Here is a 22830-nt window from a genome sequence, read left to right on the forward strand (position 1 = left end):
GGGCGGGGGCGGGGCGGGGCGAGGGCGGAGGGCGGGGCTGCCTGACTGGGCGGGGCTGGGGCTCGCGTGACGGTCCGGGCCGCTGCTTTCTGCCGCGCTATCTGGCAACCCTGCTCACTGCCTGTTTTGAACCACGCTAGCTTGGGTCCGGTCCGCACGCCGCCCCGGTACCGGCCGCTCAGCTGTCTTCTAGACGCGTCTGAATACGTTCGGCTCGGCTGTGTTGTAGACACGGTACTTCACCCAGAACCCCGAACCCCAAACTCCCCTTCTGGCAACTTCTACGGTACGGCACGAGCCCGGAGTGTTCCGGGAGGGGCTTCTTTAGTGTCAAGAATTTGTCAAGCTAACGTTAGCTTAGCTGGCTAACGTTAGCGCCTATAACGCCTTTAGCCGCGCTAGCCAAACTGCGTCGGTGGGTAACGGTAGCTAGGCTAGGGTGGCTAGCAGCAGCAGCAGCAGGAAGAGCTAGCAGGTGTGCTCCGCGGCGTCGGGTACGCTAGCGAGCGCCGGGCGAGCGGCGGGTCGTCGCTCCGGACTGGAAACGGGCTCAGGGGAGGTTGCTGGTGACGGCCGGAGTCCGACGCGGATAACCGGTTAGCTGACAGCGTTTAGTTGAAGACAAACTGTTCGGTCCAACTTTATTTAATGAACAGGCGGAGCAGCGCGCCGCCACCGTGCTCGGTGCTGAAGGCGAGGCGGCGTGTGGGAGCAGCAGGTCTGACCTGTGGTTTGTCCCACTGCGTGTAGTTCATGGCAGCTTTCCATAACCTGCCTGTAATGTCTTCCGGTTCTCGGCTTGCCTGTAAATCCCTCATCACCGTGTGGTAGCGGAGACTGGCTGGACACATGGCCTGTGCTTGGTGAGGGGCTTGACCTGTTGACTTGTTGATTTGTGCCTTTAACCAGATTATGAACGGTGAAAGATCCAGACTGGACTCCCCTTTGTACGGGTGATGGCAGCACGTCTGCAGTCATATGACAGCAACTCCAGTGACACTGAGAACTGGGAACGGAAGACAACCAGCCGGCCTCGCAAACTCTGTAAGCACTCAAGGTGAGTTAGCTCCATATCTGATAAGAGCAAGTACTATTTATTTGTACAACCCTCAATCACAGTTTGGTTCCAAGAGGGCTTTGCAATAGCATTATGTTCTTCAGGTGCAATAGAATAGGTGCCAAAGAACGGGACCCCCTCAAACCCTTGAATTAGAGGGAATGGGAGTAATACCAGGAGGTGCATCAGAGGACAGATCCCTCTTCCCGGATGGATAGGCATGCAATAGTTGCTGAGGCGGCAGAATAGATAAGCAGTGACCGATTTACAATAACCACTCTTATCACTCTATGAGGCACTTAAAATATTACACAAGGTACAGAAAATAATGCAGGATACATATGTTGAAGCATTTAAATATCTGGTCATATAGCAAAAGGATGAACGGCATCGTCATCACTTCTTTGGGGACATGTTAGCTGTGACCTGACTGATTTCTTTTTTCTTTGGTGGTCATTTAGGGTTTTGCTGTATCATCTGGAAGATTTGAGTGGACTCGCAATATTTAGAGTGCTACATGTTAGTTGAGCATGACCTTGAGTGCGATGTCAAGAGGTAGTTTGAAAAAGCCATTGTAGTTTTTGTTTCAGCCATATAGCAGAAATGCCTGTTCAAAGAACTACAGTGCATTTGTGCCTGGCCCCTTCATTAAACCACTCAGTAATTTATGTGTTTTGTTAAGAAATGGACGTGCCATGATCTTGGGAGTCTGCAGCAAATTGTGAACCCAAAGCTGTTGATTTTATCAGATTCTTAGGCTCTAAGCCTTTTTGTTTACATCCCTTTGAATAGAGAGGGGTGTTGATTTTTGGTATTTTCTTGGCGCTGATTGAATCACAATCACTAGTTCTTAAAGCAACAATCCCAAAGACATCTTTTCTTCGTTTATTTACTGATGCCTATGGTGATACTGGTAATTACATTGGTGTTTAACCGCTCCAAATTCCTGGGATCCATTTAAGTTTAAAGCAAAATTATGTAACTTTTTTTTACCTTAAAATAACAGCTTCAAAATCACTTTGATGGTACACTGACTTGTAGTAGGGAGAATGGTGCCTCTGTCATTCCCACTCTGCCCTGAACGCCTGTTCATGCACTATATAACTTGGGTTGAGTGGATACGATCTCCCACAAATAATGTTTTTTTCAAGGATGGCAAAGGCATGAGCCACTCTACTGTGCCTCCGATTGGCTCACCCTGATAGTCTTAGCCTAACCCTAATCAATCTCACTCCTCATGCAACCAAACACTGACCAACCAACGAAGGCAACAAGCACTAGCCAGTCAATTGTGGCTAGTACTCGTTAGTACAGTTGTCAAGCTCTTGACACAGAGGGTTGATTTTTGAATTGTTGATACAGCTTTACTTTTGATTAGTAATGCAAGAAAGTACCAAATGAAATAACAGAAAAAGTCCACAGTTTCATAACACATAGATCAAAATATACTACATAATGGGGGGGGGTGATTATATTATGTAATGGTAGACATAAGGTAACACAACACAGCTCAGTGATGCCATTTGCCTTAAGGTCTCCACATGCTTCAGACAAACTAGTTTGTAAGACAGTTCATCTGATCATGTTGGGCAGCAAAGTCATTCATACTTTTTATGAATCAACAGAAAGTTGACTTCTTTCTGTTTAACGCTGATGATTTATCCAAGCCTTGGGTACTGCAAGATAATGAACGTATATGGCAGGGTTTAGTAGACAATTATTTTCTAAATCTATCTGAACAGGATCTTCACATTTTTATAGATGAAAACCCAGGAGTTTTTCTTGACAGTTTATGGTTAGCGGTGGAGCAGTCAATATGAATAGAATACACTTTATTTGTACATACATACAATGAAATTCACTCTCTGCCTTTAACCCATCCTAGCTGTGTAGCTAAGAGCAGTGGTAAAAGTATTTTTGTGAAGGAATAAACAGAATAGAATTTGCAGACCACTTGAAGCCCCGCCCATTTTCACTAGTACGCACACCTGGCCAATCTGTGAAAAGTGGGTATTGACTTCAGAATGTTGGTTTCTGAAAGTTGCACATTTCCCTGATTAGACCATCATATGTCCCCTCTCATGTCCTGTATCCAGAATATGAACTATTCCCATCAGGTAGATGCTACAGGGTTCCAATTAAACACAGAAACGGATACCTGAACAGGTATAGAAATTCTAATCCCTCTATCAGTGAATCTCCTCGACTCAGGACGTAAGGAGGGTGGGAAATGAGGGGCAGTGATGTATGTATTTGAATGTATTTTATGTCTACATTTGTAATTTGTGATATTGGGCTATACAGATAAAATTAACTTGACTTGTCTGTGCTGTGAACTTTCAACTATCAAATGTCCCCCATCACCAGTTGCAATTGATTGATTGTTGACATTTACCGTAAACCAACACATACTGATCAGTACTTAAGGTTTGACTCATCATCCACTGGAGCACAAACTAGGAGTCATCAGGATGCTGTACCACCAAGCTGACAACATCCCCACCGACACAGCAGCCGGGGAAGGGGAGAAATCCCACATTAAACAGGCCCTGGTTAAGTATGCTTATCCTAACTGGGCATTTGTCCAAGCCAAGAAGACGTCCAAACAGTGCACCAGCCGATCGAAGAAAAGGACAACAGCTGCCTAAGCGTAAACCAGTGGTGATTCCATATGTGGCAGGAGTGTCTGAAAAGTTATGATGTGTATTTTCCAAACACCGCGTCTCAGTTGCTTTCAAACCCCAAAACAGGCTGCGCCAGAAGTTGGTCCACCCCAAGGATCGGGTCCCCCGGCACAAACAGAGCAATATAGTGTACGCTGTTGATTGCCGGGACTTGTACACGGGGGAAACTAAACAGACGCTGGCCAAGAGAATGGGACAACACAGGAGAGCTAACACATCAGGCCAAGACTCCACAGTCCACACCATCTACAGACCAGGACTCCACAGTCTACACCAGCTACAGACCAGTGGCCACTCTTTCAAGGATGCGGATGTGCACATCCTTGATGGAGAGGAACGCTGGTTTGAACGGGGAGTCAAAGAGGCCATCTATGTTAAGAGTGAACGACCATCCCTGACTTGGGGGGGGGGGCGCTAAGTGTACATCTGTCACCATTTTACAATGATGTGATTGCAAACATTCCCAGATCCTCTGTGAATAGTACACATGGCCATTGAAATGCTAGTTGGTGGTCATGCCTATTTGCATACGAAACCAATCATTGCTAACATTGGTCAGTCGTTATGCAACTTTGCTGTGTTTAAGGGTTTACAGCTCACTTTTCTTCACCAAGTTAAGGATGTATTTCACTGTTATGCTGGCTTCACAGAGCAAGATCTCTATTAGAACCTTGGGACACTGAGGAGGAAATAGGAAGTGCATTAATTCTGCCATGTTTTGTACTGTTTTCCATCTAAACCGCAGCACTCAGGTGCGTGTATCTCGAGTGGAGGCAGACCAGGAGAAGATGAGCCTGCACAGTGCCAGCGGGGGATGTGACCGCTCAAGGGACCGCCGACGCTCAAGTGACCGCTCACGGGATTCCTCACATGAGAGAGAAGGACAGCTCACCCCCTGTATCCGGAATGTCACCTCACCCACCCGCCAACACAACAGCGGTGAGTGAACATCTCAAAGTGATGTTCCGAAATGATCGTTGGACCATGTCTTGACACATGTTGTGTAACTTTTTTTTATTTTCTTTTGTTACATACCTTATTAAGTAAATTAAATAATATAATGTGATACTAACTTTAACCTTTGGAGTCTGTCTTTACTTGTTGAAGAAAACTGTCTATTTTTGATCGTTTGACTTGTGTCCAGACCGTGAGCGGGATGGGGGCTCATCATCCAGACCCAGTAGCCCCCGGCCTCAGAGGATCTCCCCCAGTGGCTCCAGTAGCAGCGGGGTGGTCAGTAGTCGCAACAGCAGCCTTTCCAGCACAGAAGGCACCTTCAAAAGTATGGGAGTCGGAGAAATGGTTTTTGTCTATGAGAATGCCAAGGAAGGAGGAGGGAGCAGTGCAGTGGGAACGCGAGGCATCAGGACCTCAGAGAGGGTCACGCTCATTGTTGACAACACACGATTTGTAGTAGATCCTTCCATCTTCACTGCACAACCCAACACCATGCTGGGCAGGTAGAGCACTACCTCTGAATACTACCATTCGCTCATTGCAGTGAGATCAGCGTAGCTGGATATGCTACCTGTCACAGTAAACCAAATCTGCTTTCTTTCAGGATGTTTGGATCTGGAAGGGAGCATAACTTCACACGGCCCAATGAGAAGGGGGAGTATGAGGTTGCCGAAGGAATCAGCTCCACAGTGTTCCGAGCCATTCTGGTCAGTCCAAAAACGGTTTCCACTAGGATTTTCATTTCTAGATTCCTAATGTAACTTAAAGGAAAAGATTTTCAACAGTCAGACCGTTGCATAAAGGGAGGAGGTGTTGGTTTCTCTTCTGATGTCATGAGTGGAAAAAGTGGGTGCACTTCAAAATTCAGCCAGCACGGTGCTGTTTGTGTGGGTTCCATTTTGTTTAATTTTGGCAGATGAAATGGCACATGCCCTTTGTGTCTACCTGAATGGATGGCTAGTGTGGAAAGTTAACAAAGTACTACATGTACCAACTGCACGGCAATTGAAGACTTGTGAAACATATTTTACATGTGGCAGCACTGTGGCTCAGTGATTAGCACTGTTGCCTCACAGCAAGAAGGTCCTGGGTTCGAACCCCAGGCTATCCTAGGTCCTTTCTGTGTGGAGTTTGCATGTTCTCCCCGTGTCTGCGTGGGTTTCCTCCGGGTGTTCCGGTTTCCTCCCACCACCAAAAAGAACTGCATGTTAGGGTTAATACTGCTTCCTGTGTTTGTCCCTGACCAAGGCAATGGAAAGAAGAACTGGAGTTGGTCCCCGGGCGCTGCAGCTGCTCACTGCTCCTATACAATAGGATGGGTTACATGCAGAGAACAAATTCGTTGTAAGAATACAATGACAAAATAAAATGGCTTTCTTTCTTTCCTTCTTACATGGCTTTGCACGGCTGAATCCAAGTGAGGAAGTTATTGTATTGAGACAACACATCCTCAGCAAGGAGCTTTAGAACAACTTTTGCCACACTATCTATCATGGTTTGATCATCAGCTGGTAGGGATTCAATGGAATACCTGCTGCTGGCACTCCATTTAAGCGCCTTTCCTTCCCCTACATTACGCACCATGCCATCAAGAACAATTGGCATGCACGCAGTAGTTCTTGCATTCCTGTCGTCTCGGCGAGTCTCGGCACGGATATTGTCATGCCTTGCTGATATCGCTGCATGGATGAAAGAACGCCACCTGAACCTATCTTGAGACTGAGCTCCTTGTCATCCCAACCAATCCATCCTTACAACAACAGATCAATAGCCAGTTTGGATCAACCCAACTCATGCCCACAAAGTCTGTCCGAAACCTGGGTGTCGTGATTGTGACCAACTAATCTTTTAAGGTTCATGTGGCCTCTATTGCTTGGTTGTGCCAATTTGCCCCGTACAACATCAGGAAAATGAGACCCTACCTGTCTGAGCATGCAGCACAACTCCTGGTACAGGCTCTTGTCTACTACTACTACTACTTTCGGCTGCTCCCGTTAGGGGGCGCCACAGCGGATCATCCGTTTCCATTTCTTCCTGTCTTCTGCGTCTTCCTCTGTCACACCAGCCACCTGCATGTCTTCCCTCACCACATCCATAAACCTCCTCTTTGGCCTTCCTCTTCTCCTCTTCCCTGGCAGCTCCATATTCAGCATCCTTCTCCCAATATACTCAGCATCTCTCCTCCACACATGTCCAAGCCATCTCAATCTTGTCTCTCTTGCTTTGTCTCCAAACCGTCCAACCTGAGCTGTCCCTCTAATATACTCGTTCCTAATCCTGTCCTCCTTCATCACTCCCAATGAAAATCTTATCATCTTCAACTCTGCCACCTCCAGCTCCGCCTCCTGTCTTTTCGTCAGTACCACTGTCTCCAAACCATATAACATAGCTGGTCTCACTACCATCTTGTAAACTTTCCCTTTAACTCTTGCTGGTACCCTTCTGTCACACATCACTCCTGACACACTTCTCCACCCACTCCACTCTGCCTGCACTCTCTTCTTCACCTCTCTACTGCACTCCCCGTTACTTTGGACAGTTGACCCCAAGTATTTAAACTCAAATGCCTTTGTCACCTCCACTCCTTTCATCCTGACCATTCCACTGTCCTCTCTCTCATTCACGCATAGGTATTCCGTCTTGCTCCTACTGACTTTCATTCCTCTTCTCTCCAGTGCATACCTCCACCTCTCCAGGCTCTCCTCAACCTGCACTCTACTGTCGCTACAGATCACAATGTCATCCGTGAACATCATCGTCCATGGAGACTCCTGCCTGATCTTGTCCGTCAACCTGTCCATCACCATTGCAAACAAGAAAGGGCTCAGAGCCGATCCTTGATGTAATCCCACCTCCACCTTGAACCCATCTGTCATTCCAACCACACACCTCACCATTGTCACACTTCCCTCATACATATCCTGCACCACTCCTACATACTTCTCTGCAACTCCTGACTTCCTCATACAATACCACACCTCCTCTCTCGGCACTCTGTCATAAGCTCTCTCTAAATCTACAAAGACACAATGCAACTCTTTCTGGCCTTCTCTATACTTCTCAATCAACATTCTCAAAGCAAACATCACATCTGGTGCTCTTTCGTGGCATGAACCCAAACTGCTGCTCGCTGATCATCACCTCTCCTCTTAACCTAGCTTCTATTACTCTTTCCCAAATCTTCATGCTGTGGCTGATCAACTTTATACCTCTGTAAGGGTACAGGCTCTTGTAATATCACATATTGACTACTGCAACTCCTTACTGGTAGGTCTCCCAGCATGCACTTCCCAACCTCTGCAAATGATCCAGAACGCGGCAGTGCGCCTGGTCTTCAACCAACCCAAAATAGCACATGTCACTCCGTTGTTCATATCCCTCCACTGGCTCCCAGTAGCTGCCCACATCAAATTCAAAACCTTAACGCTCGCTTACAAAACAGCAACTAAAACTTCTCTCGCCTACCTGAACTCCCTCATTCAGGTCTACACTCAGTCCCGCTCACCATGCTCTGCCAATTAAAGGCATCTGGCACGTCCACCACAACGGGGCCCTAAGTCACTAGCCAGACTCTTCTCTTCTGTACTTCCCCGGTGGTGGAACAACTTACCAAACTCCATTCGATCCGCTGAGTCCCTCTCCATCTTTAAGAAGAAGCTAAAGACCCAGTTCTTTCTCTAACACCTCCACACCTGATGGTGTTAATATAAAAAGAAAAAAAAAACCTTCTGCGCACCCCTATGCATTGCCTTTGTGCACTGCCTGTTGACACCTGTGTCCTATTGGACTTGAACCTGGTTTTTTGGCACTGACTTGCGTTGTCGACTCCTGACTGGATCCTCGCTTGTGTTATATTAACTCAGATGTACGTCACTTTGGATAAAAGGGTCTGCTACATGAAACTAACATCTCTGTCCCTTTTGGGATTTCTCTCTGTCTTATTCGCAGGATTACTACAAATCGGGTATCATACGTTGCCCTGATGGAATCTCTATTCCTGAGTTGCGGGAAGCATGTGACTATCTGTGTATCTCCTTTGACTACAGCACCATCAAGTGCAGAGACCTAAGTGAGTATCGCCTCAGAGGCATTGTAACATCCTCGTGTGTGGATTTTTACTGCCACTTATAAAACAGACAAAATGATCTGGTCCTCATATAGGTATTAAAGGTTCTGTTTTGGAAAAACTAGTTTGCTGGTGAGCGGGGATAAGGGCTCTTGCAGAGTTTTGTGAACCTCATGAAGAGGACTTGCTTAACTTGTGTAGCAGTGTGATTTCCAAACCTTTTCTCTTTTTTTTTTGGTCACCCTGATTGTTCAGGAGAATTGTTGTTTGATTTTGATGCCCTAACCCTAACAAAATACTGTGTTCAGCAGAGTTACTTGTGTAAAGTAAGTTAAACATTTAGGCAATAGTCAAAACAAAGGAGCAAACCAGGGGTGCAATGAAAGGTGGCGTTAGTATACATTTTTCACAGTTTTCATATGATCTTACACAACACAAAAACAAGAAAACTGTGTATCTTTTGGTCTTCTCTCACATGCAGATGACCCCCTTTTGACTCAGATGCTGCTCATAATATTCTGTGTTCTCCGTGCACAGTGCATGCACAACAGATGTACCTTCCCTGTTAGCATCCAGCTGTTACACACAGTGTCTGATAGGAGAGGAGAGGAGGTGTTTTTCCTGCTCTGCTCTTAAGGAGCTGAAAAGTCACCTGAGAAATGCAGCAGTTGTAGGGAGTGAGTGACTTTAATGCCTCAGCAAGTTAAGTTACTTAAACAGCAGAATAGAACTGGTTCAAGTCAAGTCACCCTAGCCCCTTTAGCCATATAGTCATTATATATTACATTACATTGCATATAGTCATTTCAAATCCAAAGTTAAAATAGCCAAAACTTGATGATATTACTTTAGGCATGCCGGAAATCTGCATTAATATTAATATGCTGATATGTGCAGCTGGTCAACATATTACTGATATATACTTGCAGAAGTTGACAGTATAATTCTGTTCTGCAAGTAAGTGTTCGATTTTGATGCTAACAACTAGTATCTTGACAGTTAGCCCATGTTGTCATCAAACAGGCCAAGCAGTTGATCAGGTGACTGTGACAGACAGTAAATGGTGTTGGTAATAATCTGCCATATTAGCAGGAAAATTAATCACCCTTCCTAATACGGATTTGTTTGCCATTTATTTAGTTTGAATATATAAGGTCTGCATTACTTTCTGCCGTTTCGTCCATGAGGTGCTACCCTAACCTACTTCATGACCTCCACAGGTGCCCTGATGCACGAACTATCCAATGACGGTGCCCGGCGGCAGTTTGAGTTTTACCTGGAGGAGATGGTTCTGCCTCTCATGGTGGCAAGCGCCCAGAGCGGAGAGAGGGAGTGTCACATCGTCGTGCTGACGGATGATGATGTGGTGGACTGGGATGAGGAGTATCCACCCCAGATGGGAGAGGAGTACTCGCAGAGTAAGAATGAATGTTGTTTATAACATTCCAGAGACGCCCACGTGGCAGATCTAGTTCGACAAAGACAAGACCGATACGTGATGGTGAACGGTGATATCTGTCATGTTGCAATCTTTTCTTTGCTCTTCTTTTTGCAGTCATATACAGCACAAAACTGTACAGGTTTTTCAAGTACATAGAGAACAGAGATGTTGCCAAATCGGTTTTAAAAGAAAGGGGACTGAAGAAAATAAGACTGGGTATTGAAGGTGAGTTGTATTGTTAAATAATAAAGCTTTTAATGTATTTTTGTTGTCTCTAAACAGCACCGCTCTGTTTAGTACTTAAGAGGAGGAGCTAACTTGTGTTAATCAGGGATCTGGAACACTTTGTCATTTCACTTCATGCACTCGCGTACATGAAATGAAATGCCGTTTCCCTCAGCCCACAGCAGTACAACACAAAGACAACAACACATCCAAAAACTACAAGAACACACATACCCAAACTAACACACATATCCAAACTAAACAAAAAAATCAATGTCCAAGGGAACGAACGCCAGCCAGGGTGACTGTCAGAACCACTGGTCTGCATGGGCTAGCAGTTAGCATAGCCCGACCCGCTTCCACATCCTGTCAGACCGCCCTCTGCGTTTTGGGCGCAGCTCCAGGCAGGGGCTGTGGTCCCCGGGCCCACCGGACGAAGCAGACCAAGCTCTCCCAGCCAAACCATCTTTACAGTCTGCGAACGTTCAAATAAGAATAAGAGAGAAGAGTGCTGTACGTGGCCTTGCTGTAGGAGTTTTTCCTGTAACCAGTAAACAAATTTGTCTGCAGCAAAAATTTAAACACAACAATCGATTATTTAGGATTTTATGGAACCAAATGTCAAATGGAAACACATCAGCTGAAAATGATTTATTAGGCACTTGTCATTGATTTCTTATCATTTTGGCTACAAATATACCTTGGTTGGTCACAGATACCCCCCAAAACAAAAGGTGGGGTCCTGGAACAGAATTACGAGTCAGTGTCTGTTGGGACACCATTTGCCTTATACAGCAAAACGTCTTCTTCACATGGGGTTGATCAGGTTGTTTAGTGTGGCTTTTGGGATGTCATCCCACTCCTCCTCAATGGCTGTGCCAAGTTGTTTGATATTGGCCAGAACTGCTACATGCTGTAATATGCAGCTGTCCAGAACATCCCAAGCATGCTCACTGGGTGACATGTCTGGTGAGGATGCAGGACATGTGAGAACTGGGACATTTTTGGCTGCCGGATATTCAGTACATGACCTTGCAACGTGTGGCCGTGCATTATCATGAGGAACCATGAGTTAATGGTGGCAGATGAATGGCACAGCCTTAGGCCTCAGGCTCTCATCCCGGTAACTGTGGATCCAAGTCACCGTTGACAAATAACCTCTGCATTCTTTGTCCTCACAATATGCCTGCTCATACCAAAACCCCACCACCTCCATGGGCCACTCTTTCAACAACATTGGCTGAAACCAGCATTCATTGCTGAAGAGGAGCCTTCTCCAGCATGCCAGGGGCCATTGCCGGTGAACATTTGCCCACTTGGTGCAGTTAAGGTGCCATATGGCATTCAGAGTAGACCCTGGTAAGGACATCGAGCAGAAGAACCTCCCTGAGACAGTCTGACAGTTTGATCAGAAATTCTCCAGTTGTGCAAACCAACTGTTTCATCAGCTGTCTGTGTGGCTGGGCTCAGACCATCCCGCAGGTGCAGAAGCTGGATGTCACGGTCCTGGGCTGGTGTGGCCACATGTGGTCTACATTTGCGAAACCGGTTAACCGTACTGTCAAAACCTTTGAAACGACTCTGGAGGCGGCTTGCGGTAGAGAAATGTACATTCAGTATTCTGGCAACAAGCTCTAGTGGACATTCCTGCAATCAGCCAGTTGGACTCTCAACATTTGTGGCTCCTCTGGCATGATGTTGTGCAGCAAAAACTGAACATTTTAGTCTCCCCATCATAACCACCACCTGTGTGGTCATGCTGTTTAATCAGCATGTTGATGTCACACCTGTCAAATGGATCATGTTGGCAACAGCTGACATGTGATGAAATGTATGTGAAGTTGTGTGCAGAATCTGAGAAGCTTGTAGAGGCACATATAAACAATCTGGGATCATTTACCTCAACTCATGAAAAATGGGGGTAAAAACAAGTGTTGGGTTTAATCTTTTACTCAGTGTATTTAAAAGCAGCAAAATATGTTAACCTCAATATACTGAAAGTTTCCTTTCTGTGCTGTCGGCAGGCTACCCCACCTACAAAGAGAAAGTTAAAAAGCGTCCAGGAGGTCGTCCAGAGGTCATTTATAACTACGTCCAGAGGCCCTTCATCCGCATGTCGTGGGAGAAGGAGGAGGGCAAGAGCCGCCATGTGGACTTCCAGTGCGTCAAGTCCAAGTCCATCACAAACCTGGCTGCTGCGGCGGCAGACATCCCGCAGGACCAGCTTGTGGTGATGCACCCTGGTCCACAGGTAGACGAGCTGGACATCCTGCCCAACCACCCACCCAGCGGGAACCACTACAGCAACAACTACAACAATGAGCCCGACCCCGATGCCCCATCGCCTGCTCTCTGAGGACACAGCGGTCTCCTTCAATGCCTCTGCCCCTCCTCTCCCCCCCTCGTCCCCCACTTCCAGCATGCTGCAGCGTGGAGCACCGGGGGCACCATAACCATATTGCCTTGACACCTCCTTTGCAGCCTTAGAGCCTCAAGAACCTGGTTGACTGTAAAAGAAATGAAAGTAGACAAGGGACATGAGACTGGCGAAAAGGCGAACGTTCTTTTTTTAACTTGACCAAAGGAATTTATTTTTCTGTTTGAATTAAATTCACAAAACACACTTGTTATTATTATTATTATTATTATTATTATTTCAGTGGTTCTTGTTACCTTATTTTGCTGTGTTTTGGCCTGCGCACTCTTCTGTGGTGTCACCGTCTTTTTCTCTCCCTGGGTTTTATTTCACTTGGGACATTTAGGACTCGATTCTGGGAGGCCGAATCGGTGAATGTGCTTCTGGGAAATGGCACCAGACTATGGCTTCTGGACATGAAGGAAATAACGTAGCTGTCATCACTGGGCATCTTGATTTCCAGGTGAACTCGCTCCGATGTGGTTTTGGTATTGAGACGGGGTTGGTTTTCATCGGCTGGTCTGTTGTGTGATGTAACGCTCTTCCCATAGCCGACAGATGCAGAGCACAGACTGTCGTGCTCGACATCATTTTGTTCAAAGCTTGAAATCATTGTCTGAAAACAAGCTGAAAGCATTAAATAAAGAGGTTGAAATCATAAATCCTTGTGTGTTTTTAATCACTGATCTAAACCCTGTTAATAGTTAGCCTACCTGTAAATCTATATTTAAATCATACCACATTTCATCCAGCAGCTGACGTGGTGTGGTTTATGGGGGGGGGGGGTCTAGCAGTATGAACTGATGTGCGCCACTAACAGAGTCCATCTTAAAAAACATCTACAACACTTTCTGTCATTCAATGTTTAGCCGCATATTTTTCCCTCTTTTTAACCGAATCAAATGATTTTCCCATGTCTTTTCGACGGTACCCAGCGTCTCTGTCAAACATATCTGTCTCTCTTTTTACACCCAGTCTCACACATCCGTATCCTGACATTAAACTTTGACCCCTGACATCTCCTCTCAAATCCACATCTTCAAACACTAGTGGAATTTATTCTTATGCAAAAGAAATATTGAGCCATTTCACTAAACTTGAGACTGGAATTTGTCAATTACGAGAAACCGGCCCATCAAATTCAGATCAGCAGAAACTGAAAACCTAGTTTAATCAAACTTATTCAGCAACCTGTCAAAACAAAGTGACAAAACAAGACAAAGGTGTGTTCATCTGAATGGACAAAAAATACAACCGAGCCACCACGTGGAAGGTCCATTATCACTGCCTCAATAACATCGCTCTCACCAATATTTATGGTCCAAATGATGACAATCCTGCAAGTTACTGCAGCAACTCACTGCTACTAATAATAATAATGATAATCTACTACTACTACTTCCGGCTGCTCCCGTTAGGGGGCGCCACAGTGGATCATCCGTTTCCATCTCTTCCTGTCCTCTGCATCTTCCTCTGTCACACCAGCCACCTGCATGTCCTCCCTCACCACCTCCATAAACCTCCTCTTTGGCCTTCCTCTTCTCCTCTTCCCTGGCAGCTCCATATTCAGCATCCTTCTCCCAATATACCCAGCATCTCTCCTCCACACAGGTCCAAACCATCTCAATCGTGCATATAATAGGCAGTGTGGCAGTCTATTCCATTGCCTACCAACATGGAGATCGCCGGATTGAATCCCCGTGTTACCCCCGGCTTGGTCGGGTGTCCCTACAGACACAATTGGGCGTGTCTGCAGGTGGGAAGCCGGATGTGGGTATGTGTCCTGGTCGCTGCACTAGTGGGTTGGAACAAGTATGTACAGTTAAGGTCAAAATTATTAGCTCCCAAGGAACTATGGAACATTCCCCTGAAATTCTGCCCAATGTTTGCACCATTAATAAAACTTAACAAAGTAAAACATTCATCAATGTTAAGGACCCTATTTGGTACATTTTGGAATGTAAAATAAATCTTCAGGTTTGTTTTATACCAAATGTAGTGAAAATTGAGGCGGTCAAAAGTATTAGCCCCCATGGGATTTTTTGCTTTTAAAACACACCTGAGCAATCAATGAGCATTGAACTTTACACTCTAGTGAACAGGGCTAGTGGCACTTGAACACTTGACTGAGAGGGACTACTCTTAAATTCTTGGTAAGAAGTAATTTCATCGTGCCAAAAAGTAAAGAAATCAGTCTGGAACTCAGAAAGAAGGTAGCGGATGCTCATCTTAAGGGGGAAGGCTATACTGCCATTTCCAAGCATTCACAGTGTCTAGAACAGCTGAGCATTGCATCATTGCAAAGCACAAGGAGACAAATTGTTTTAGAAACAAACCTGGGCCTGGTCCAAAGTGCAAGATTTCAAAAACTTTGGAGAGGAAAATAGTCACAGAGGTCTACAACAATCCCCAGATCTCTGCCAAGATGATTGTTGCTGAACTGGCCTCTTCTGGACTTGATGTTTCAAGGAAGACTGTTGTGAGGCCTCTTCATCCTGGTGGGCTTCGAGGTCATCGTCCAAGAAAAACTCCATTGCTCACACAGCAGCACATCAGAGCCAGACTGAAGTTTGCCCGTGAACATTTGAAACATGGGCATGAGTTTTGGAAGTCTGTCGAGACTGAACTTGAGCTGTTTGGGCACATGGATGTTGCTTTTGTTTGGCGAAGGAAGGAGAGGCCTTCAACCCTAAAAACACAGTTGCCACAGTTAAACATGGTGGTGGGGGCATAATGCTGTGGGGCTGTTTTGCTGCTTCAGGCACAGGGAACCTTGTTGGGGTGCATGGGATCATGAAGAAAGAAGATTATGTTGACATTTTGAAGGATAATGTAAAGAAATCTGCTGCCAGTCTAGCTTTAGGTCGCTGCTGGGTCTTCCAGCAAGACAATGACCTGAAGCATACATCCAAGTTGGTCCAAAACTTTTTGAAGGACACCAAAATCAAGGTCCTGGAGTGGCCCTCTCAGAGCTCAGATCTCAATCCTATTGAGAATCTGTGGCGTGAGCTCAAGGTTGATGTCCGTGCTGGAAACCCACACAATTTGGGTGAGCTGGAACAATTTGCCAAGGAAGAATGGGCTAAGATCCCTCAAGAGACATGTGCCGACCTAGTTAACAACCACCATAAGAGGTTGTTGTCAGTTGTGAGTCAGAAATGTTACACTATTGATTATTAATGGTCAGAGGGCTAACCATTTTGGCCTTGTCATTTTTGTTTTTTCTTGTTTCAATTCAGCGCATCAGTAAAATATCTTAACCAAGCTTAGTGGAGATTTTGTCTTTGTTCTTTTGGAAGCAATTAAACTATAAACACTTTTGGTTATGGTCATTTCCATGGAAAAGTTAAGGGTTTTGTTTAATTTCATAAAGGGGGCTAATAATTTTGACCTTGATTGTAGATGGGTATCATGAAGAAGCACGTGAAGCCTTTAAATCATGGGCCATGGCAGGCAGACCCAGACAAAGGCCTGAGCTTGAACACAAGAAGGTCACCAATGCAAGATACAAGTACACCATTCGCTTCATCTGTAAAAAATGAGCAAGCCATGAGGGCAGATTCCATGGCTAAGAAGTTGATATAGGAAATGATCCTGCTAATTTTTGGAAAGAAGTGAGAGCTCTCACCAACTGTAAAACATCTCTACGATGCACTGTTGATGGTATCTCCTCCGGTACAGACAATATTGCTGAGTTATGGCAACAGCATTATAGGACCTTATTCAATTGTGTCCACAGGGATCTGTATAAGGGGGGGCAGTACTGAGAGTGATGATTCAATGGTGATCATGTCACACGAGGTGTACCAAGTTATACACAAGCTGTCCGTTAACAAGGCAAGTGGCTTAGATCATATTACTGCTGAACACCTTAAATATGTCAGTCTGAGGACAGCTCCTCTCCTTGCTATCTGTTTTACTGTCTTTATGGCCCATGGCTTGTTACCAGACTCAATGTTGGCTGTACTGTTAGTGTCAGTCATTAAGGACAAAGCTGGTAAAGTATGCAGCCAAGAGAACTACAGGCCTATAGCTCTGGCCAGCATACTGTCAAAAGCCCTAGAAAGAATCCTGCTGGATAGAGTGCATGAATTTATCAACTCCACAGATAACCAGTTTGGTTTTAAAGCTAGACATGGCACTGACTTATGTATATATGCTTTAAAGGAAATACAGAGGCCAAAACTCACCAGTTCTTATGTGTTTTAATGATGCTTCTAAAGCTTTTGATCGTGTTAATCATAGAAAGCTGTTTGTTAGATTGAGTCAAAGAGGGGTCCCTAAATACATTGTGAGAATTCTGGCTTATCGGTATGCCCACCAGACTATGCAAGTGAAATGGGGTAATAGTGTTTCAGCCCCATTTGGGGTTAGCAATGGTGTCAGACAAGGGGGAATTCTGTCTCCAGTTCTCTACAATTTATATATTGATGATTTGTCCAAGCAGCTGAAAGCCTGTAACACTGGTACATGATGGGTAATACCTTGGTGAACCATATTATGTATGCAGATGACCTTGTCATTCTTAGTCCCTGTAGCGCTGGTCTCCAGCAGCTCCTCTGTGTACGGTGTGCAGCATGATATCGAATACAATGCTAGTAAGAGTGTTGTCATGATCTGCAGAACAAAAGAGGTCAATCATCTAACATGTCCTGAGTTTAACTTGTCTGATAATAATCTTGTGGTATGTAATAAGGTGAAATATCTTGGGCACTATATTACTGAACAAATGACAGATGATGATGATATTTATAGGCAATGCTGCAATGATGTATGCACAAGCAAAAACTCTGTGACGCAAGTCTGGTATGTGTTCACTTAGCGTGAAGATGTCTCTGTTCAGAGCATCCTGTACACCACTTTATACTGCCTCCCTGTGGTCAAACTACATATTGTACACCTCTTTATACTGCCCCCTGTGGTCAAACTATAAAAAAGCAAGCTTACAGAGGCTTCGAGTAGCTTATGATGCAATGAGAATACTACTAAAAACACCTAGATGGTGTAGTACAAGTGAGATGTGTGTGGCTGCAGGAGTCAGTACCTTTCAGGCTCCTCTAAGAAATCTCATGTATAGATGTTATTTGCTGACTCAGTGACTCTGATAATCTGTAATCATCAAGAGTTTAACTGATATAAGATTCAGCGCCACACGCTACCAGCCCCGGCAGTGGGACCACTGGTACAGCCGCCTTCTGATAAGACACTGACTTGTTCCATTTATGTTATTTATTGTGTTTACTCTGTGTATTGTCTGGAGTTTGTCTTTTACCTATTTGTCTTTGTTATGGACCCCGAGTCTGCAGTAAAGTTATTGAATTGAATATATATACACTACCGTTCAAAAGTTTGGGATCACCCAAACAATTTCGTGTTTTCCATGAAAAGTCACACTTATTCACCACCATATGTTGTGAAATGAATAGAAAATAGAGTCAAGACATTGACAAGGTTAGAAATAAGGATTTGTATTTGAAATAAGATTTTTTTTACATCAAACTTTGCTTTCGTCAAAGAATCCTCCATTTGCAGCAATTACAGCATTGCAGACCTTTGGCATTCTAGCTGTTAATTTGTTGAGGTAATCTGGAGAAATTGCACCCCACGCTTCCAGAAGCAGCTCCCACAAGTTGGATTGGTTGGATGGGCACTTCTTTGAGCAGATTGAGTTTCTGGAGCATCACATTTGTGGGGTCAATTAAACGCTCAAAATGGCCAGAAAAAGAGAACTTTCATCTGAAACTCGACAGTCTATTCTTGTTCTTAGAAATGAAGGCTATTCCATGCGAGAAATTGCTAAGAAATTGAAGATTTCCTACACCGGTGTGTACTACTCCCTTCAGAGGACAGCACAAACAGGCTCTAACAGGTACTATTTAATGAAGATGCCAGTTGGGGACCTGTGAGGCGTCTGTTTCTCAAACTAGAGACTCTAATGTACTTATCTTCTTGCTCAGTTGTGCAACGCGGCCTCCCACTTCTTTTTCTACTCTGGTTAGAGCCTGTTTGTGCTGTCCTCTGAAGGGGGTAGTACACACCGGTGTAGGAAATCTTCAATTTCTTAGCAATTTCTCGCATGGAATAGCCTTCATTTCTAAGAACAAGAATAGACTGTCGAGTTTCAGATGAAAGTTCTCTTTTTCTGGCCATTTTGAGCGTTTAATTGACCCCACAAATGTGATGCTCCAGAAACTCAATCTGCTCAAAGAAGTGCCCATCCAACCAATCCAACTTGTGGGAGCTGCTTCTGGAAGCGTGGGGTGCAATTTCTCCAGATTACCTCAACAAATTAACAGCTAGAATGCCAAAGGTCTGCAATGCTGTAATTGCTGCAAATGGAGGATTCTTTGACGAAAGCAAAGTTTGATGTAAAAAAAATCTTATTTCAAATACAAATCATTATTTCTAACCTTGTCAATGTCTTGACTCTATTTTCTATTCATTTCACAACATATGGTGGTGAATAAGTGTGACTTTTCATGGAAAACACAAAATTGTTTGGGTGATCCCAAACTTTTGAACGGTAGTGTATATATATATATATATCATCTCATCTTCAGCAGCTTTTCCAGGGTCGGGTTGCGGTGGCAGCAAGCTAAGTAGGGCACTCGAGACGTCACTCTCCCGAATATATATATATATATATATATATATATATATATATATATATATATATATATATATATATATATATATATATATATATATATATATAGGCTACTATGCACCCTATGCATTCATTGACTTTGTGCACTGCCTGTTGACACCTATGTCCTATCGGACTGGAACCTAGTTTGTTTGTTTTTTTACACTTAGTGCGTTGTCGTCTCCTGACTAGATCCTTGCTTGTGTTGTATTAACTCTCAGATGTACGTCACTTTGGATAAAAGCGTCTGCTGGATGAAATAGTAAATTGTTGTGGTTGTGTCCCATTGTGTTCAAAATTCCAGTCTCCAGTCTGTGCTTGTGTACCATAAGTTTCTGTGGTTATTGTTGAGCACACTATTCTCCCCAGTTTCCCCTACCCCCACGCCCGACCAGGCACCCCGACCGACCAGAGGAAGTGCTAGTACTGTGACCAGGACACACCCACATCCGGCTTCCCACCCGCAGACACGGCCTGTGTCTGTGTCCCGCTCACTACGCTCTGCCAATGAAAGGTGCCTGGCCTCTCCGCCACAGTGGGACCCTGAGTCACTACCCAGACTCTTCTCTTCTGTAGTTCCCCGGTGGTGCAATGAGTTACCAAACTTCATCCCACCCGCGGAGTCCCTCTCCATCTTTAAGAAGAAGCTAAAGACCCAGCTCTTTCTCCAGCAGCTCCACACCTGATGGTGTTAATAAAAATACAAAAAATAAAAATAAAAAATAGAATAAATGCTTCTATGCACCCTATGCATATAGGTGTCTATTGACACCTACAGTATGTCCTATCAGACTTGAACCTAGTTTTTCTGGCACTTACTTGCGTTGTCGCCTCCTGACTGGATCCTTGTTGTGTTGTGTTAACTCTCAGATGTATGTCACGTTGGATAAAAGCGTCTGCTACATGAAACTGTAACATTGTGACATGAACACAACATCATTAAAACATAATTTAGCTAACATTAACAGTCCCATGAGCACCTGCGCTCCCTCAGCGCGGAGCCACAGACAGTCAGTGACCGCTTTCCCCGGTTGCTACATAGCCCCCACCTGAGGAGTCAGTTGTCCCCAATGACCCCATCACCCAGTACATAGTGCCCCATACGTCCAGGGTGTCACTGCTGACGAACAGACCGCCCAAGGCACTGTGTGTCATAGGCCCTCTTCTGCTGCACTCCGGAGCCGGCCCGGGCCCCGCGGCTGCAGGAGTCGCAGCAGTGCACATGCAGCTCCACGTCTCATCCACAGCCAAGCCAATAGAACTGCCCCCGGAGGCATTGGAGGGTCTTGGCTTTCCCGTAGTGCCCCACTGAGTCATGGATCATCTGGAGAAACTGGGGACGCAGCACATGGGGCACCAATAGCTGCAGGAGACTGCTCCTTCATCAGGGAGCTTGCCACCTCCGGTACCCCAACCCACCGTGGAGCTCAAAGTTGCCCCATTGAGAGTGGTAGGCCTTTACCTCGGGCCCTAGTGCTGACACCGCTGTCCACTCGGGGCGCCAGCCTGTCTCCAGCCAGCCTCCCACTGCTGCTTCAGTTGCTGCATAGTCAACCTCTCCTTGTTGGTGGTGGTCGGACGGCTGCCACCATCGGCGTCATCTGGCCCCGTTCACCCTGCCGCTGGCAGCAGCGGCACTCTGGGGCTCTGAGCCTGCTGAGCAGTGGCTGCTCAGCGACTGGCTCGCCGGTCCCTGAACCTGCTCCTCCTCCAGCCGGACCGGAGGGCCACGGTTTTCGTGTGAGGGTAATGGTTGCCTCCGACGTGTTAACATGGGCTCCCCGGCGGGTGAGCTGGTCCAGCCCGAAGATGCACGAGTCCCGGATTTTGGCGAGCTAGAACTCCCATGTTAGCTCCTGGTCTCCAGCCTGGACTCGTAGTGACCTCTTTCCTCTCATTCCAGCATTCTCCCCTGTCACCCTCATCAGCTGGGTGTTGGTTGGTGACCAAACCACTGAGAGGGGGCCGGTGGTGCCCAGGAGGATGCCAGGTCGCACCAGGGAAATGGAAGACCCAGTGTCTACCAGGGCCTGGCAGGATCGACCACCGAGTTGGCAGTTCAGATAAAATCCTTTGATGTGATCTAGGCAGCTAACCAGTGTGCATCGGCCTTGAAGGGGGGCTGGAGACTGGAGTGGCGGTCCCCTCACTAGGCCACTTTCCCCGCCATCTGTATGACTCCGGCTTTCAGCGCTGGCGCAGGGCAGTCACGGGCTATGTGACCAGGCTCGTCACACCGGTAACAGTGGTCAGTCAGCCGGGGTGGACGTCGCCTGGATGTTGGAGGCCATCGCCGAGACTGTTGTTGTGGAAGCCATACTCAGTAGACCTCCTCTACCTCTTCCTCATCATCGGCCAACCTGATGTACGGTCAGAGAGTGAGGGCCTTCTGCTGGGTAAGCCACGTGGACAGTATCACTTTGGCCTGTTCAGCTTTGCTGAGAGCCTCTGTGAGGAACTGTGACATGGCGAGGCAAACATGCTGGCGCAACCGCTCCGGTGTGAGCCCATGCAGAAACGCGTGAGGAACCAGTTCCTCCTGAGTGGCTGCGTTGAACTACGGGTAACCGTGTTGGGCATGTAGCTGCAAATCTGCGGCAAAGGTACCCAGGCTCTCTCCCTCTTGGCGGCAGTGGCTGATTAGCTGCTCCCTGCTCTGGTCAGTGAAGAGTCGTTGCCCGAATCGCCTCTCCAGCACCGTGGTCATGGCTTTGATGTCCTGCTGCTTCTCTGAGGCTACGTTAAGGAACACCTGCAAAGACTTTCCCTCCAATGCCAGAACCAGGTGGATGGCAGCTTCCTTGTTGCTCCATCTGTTGTGCCATGCCACTAATGGGGCATGAGTCCGAGTGATGTCACAGCATCGCTGTCGCTATGGACACGTCACAGGAAGTCAGACATGCGGAGCACGTCAGACAGTACAGCATGGCTGCGTTTACAACACCAACTCACATACTATATGCTGCCATATATCTGATAATATTAAATTATGAAAAAAATGAAGAAAATTACAACAAACTGCTTACTTCTAATGTAGTCTAATGCATCCGATGTCTGACTTCCGTTTGCTGCGAAGCTTCCGCTTCCACTCGGGAAGGGCTAAAAATAAGTTCGTGGATGCTGCCCCGTTGGACTTGTGAGAGGTACGTTGTACTTGGGCAACTTGGCTGGTGTTCTATGCGCAGCATCCCTCCCAGACGCTAGGGGGCAGTTGCTGACGGCGGGCAGCAGGCGTTCCCGTGTACTGGCCCTCTTGGCCTCTAGGGAGCAGTGGAGTCGTGGTGCACTGGAGCCATCGGGATGGGCTGGAAATCTTACATCTCTGGCGGGATTGGTCT

The 22830-nt window shown here is 46.1% G+C and overlaps 1 protein-coding gene across 2 annotated transcripts; it reads left to right on the forward strand.

The window, feature by feature from the left end:
* The first annotated feature begins 55 nt into the window (after positions 1-55).
* btbd10b (BTB (POZ) domain containing 10b) lies at positions 56-13496 on the forward strand. Of its 2 annotated transcripts, XM_056278326.1 has the most exons (9): positions 56-286; positions 910-1057; positions 4487-4680; positions 4886-5201; positions 5303-5405; positions 8647-8767; positions 9985-10182; positions 10320-10430; positions 12455-13496. In XM_056278326.1, exons 2-9 carry the CDS (start codon positions 957-959, stop codon positions 12784-12786), a joined length of 1476 nt encoding a protein of 491 aa, XP_056134301.1. In that variant the 5' UTR covers positions 56-286; positions 910-956; the 3' UTR covers positions 12787-13496. The 2 variants fall into 2 exon arrangements, with proteins under 2 accessions (XP_056134301.1, XP_056134302.1); XM_056278327.1 differs by lacking the exon at positions 56-286 and having other exon boundaries at positions 922-1044.
* Positions 13497-22830: the final 9334 nt, after the last annotated feature.

The sequence above is a fragment of the Lampris incognitus genome, chromosome 4 (assembly GCF_029633865.1).
Source record: "Lampris incognitus isolate fLamInc1 chromosome 4, fLamInc1.hap2, whole genome shotgun sequence".
NCBI classification, from domain to species: domain Eukaryota; kingdom Metazoa; phylum Chordata; class Actinopteri; order Lampriformes; family Lampridae; genus Lampris; species Lampris incognitus.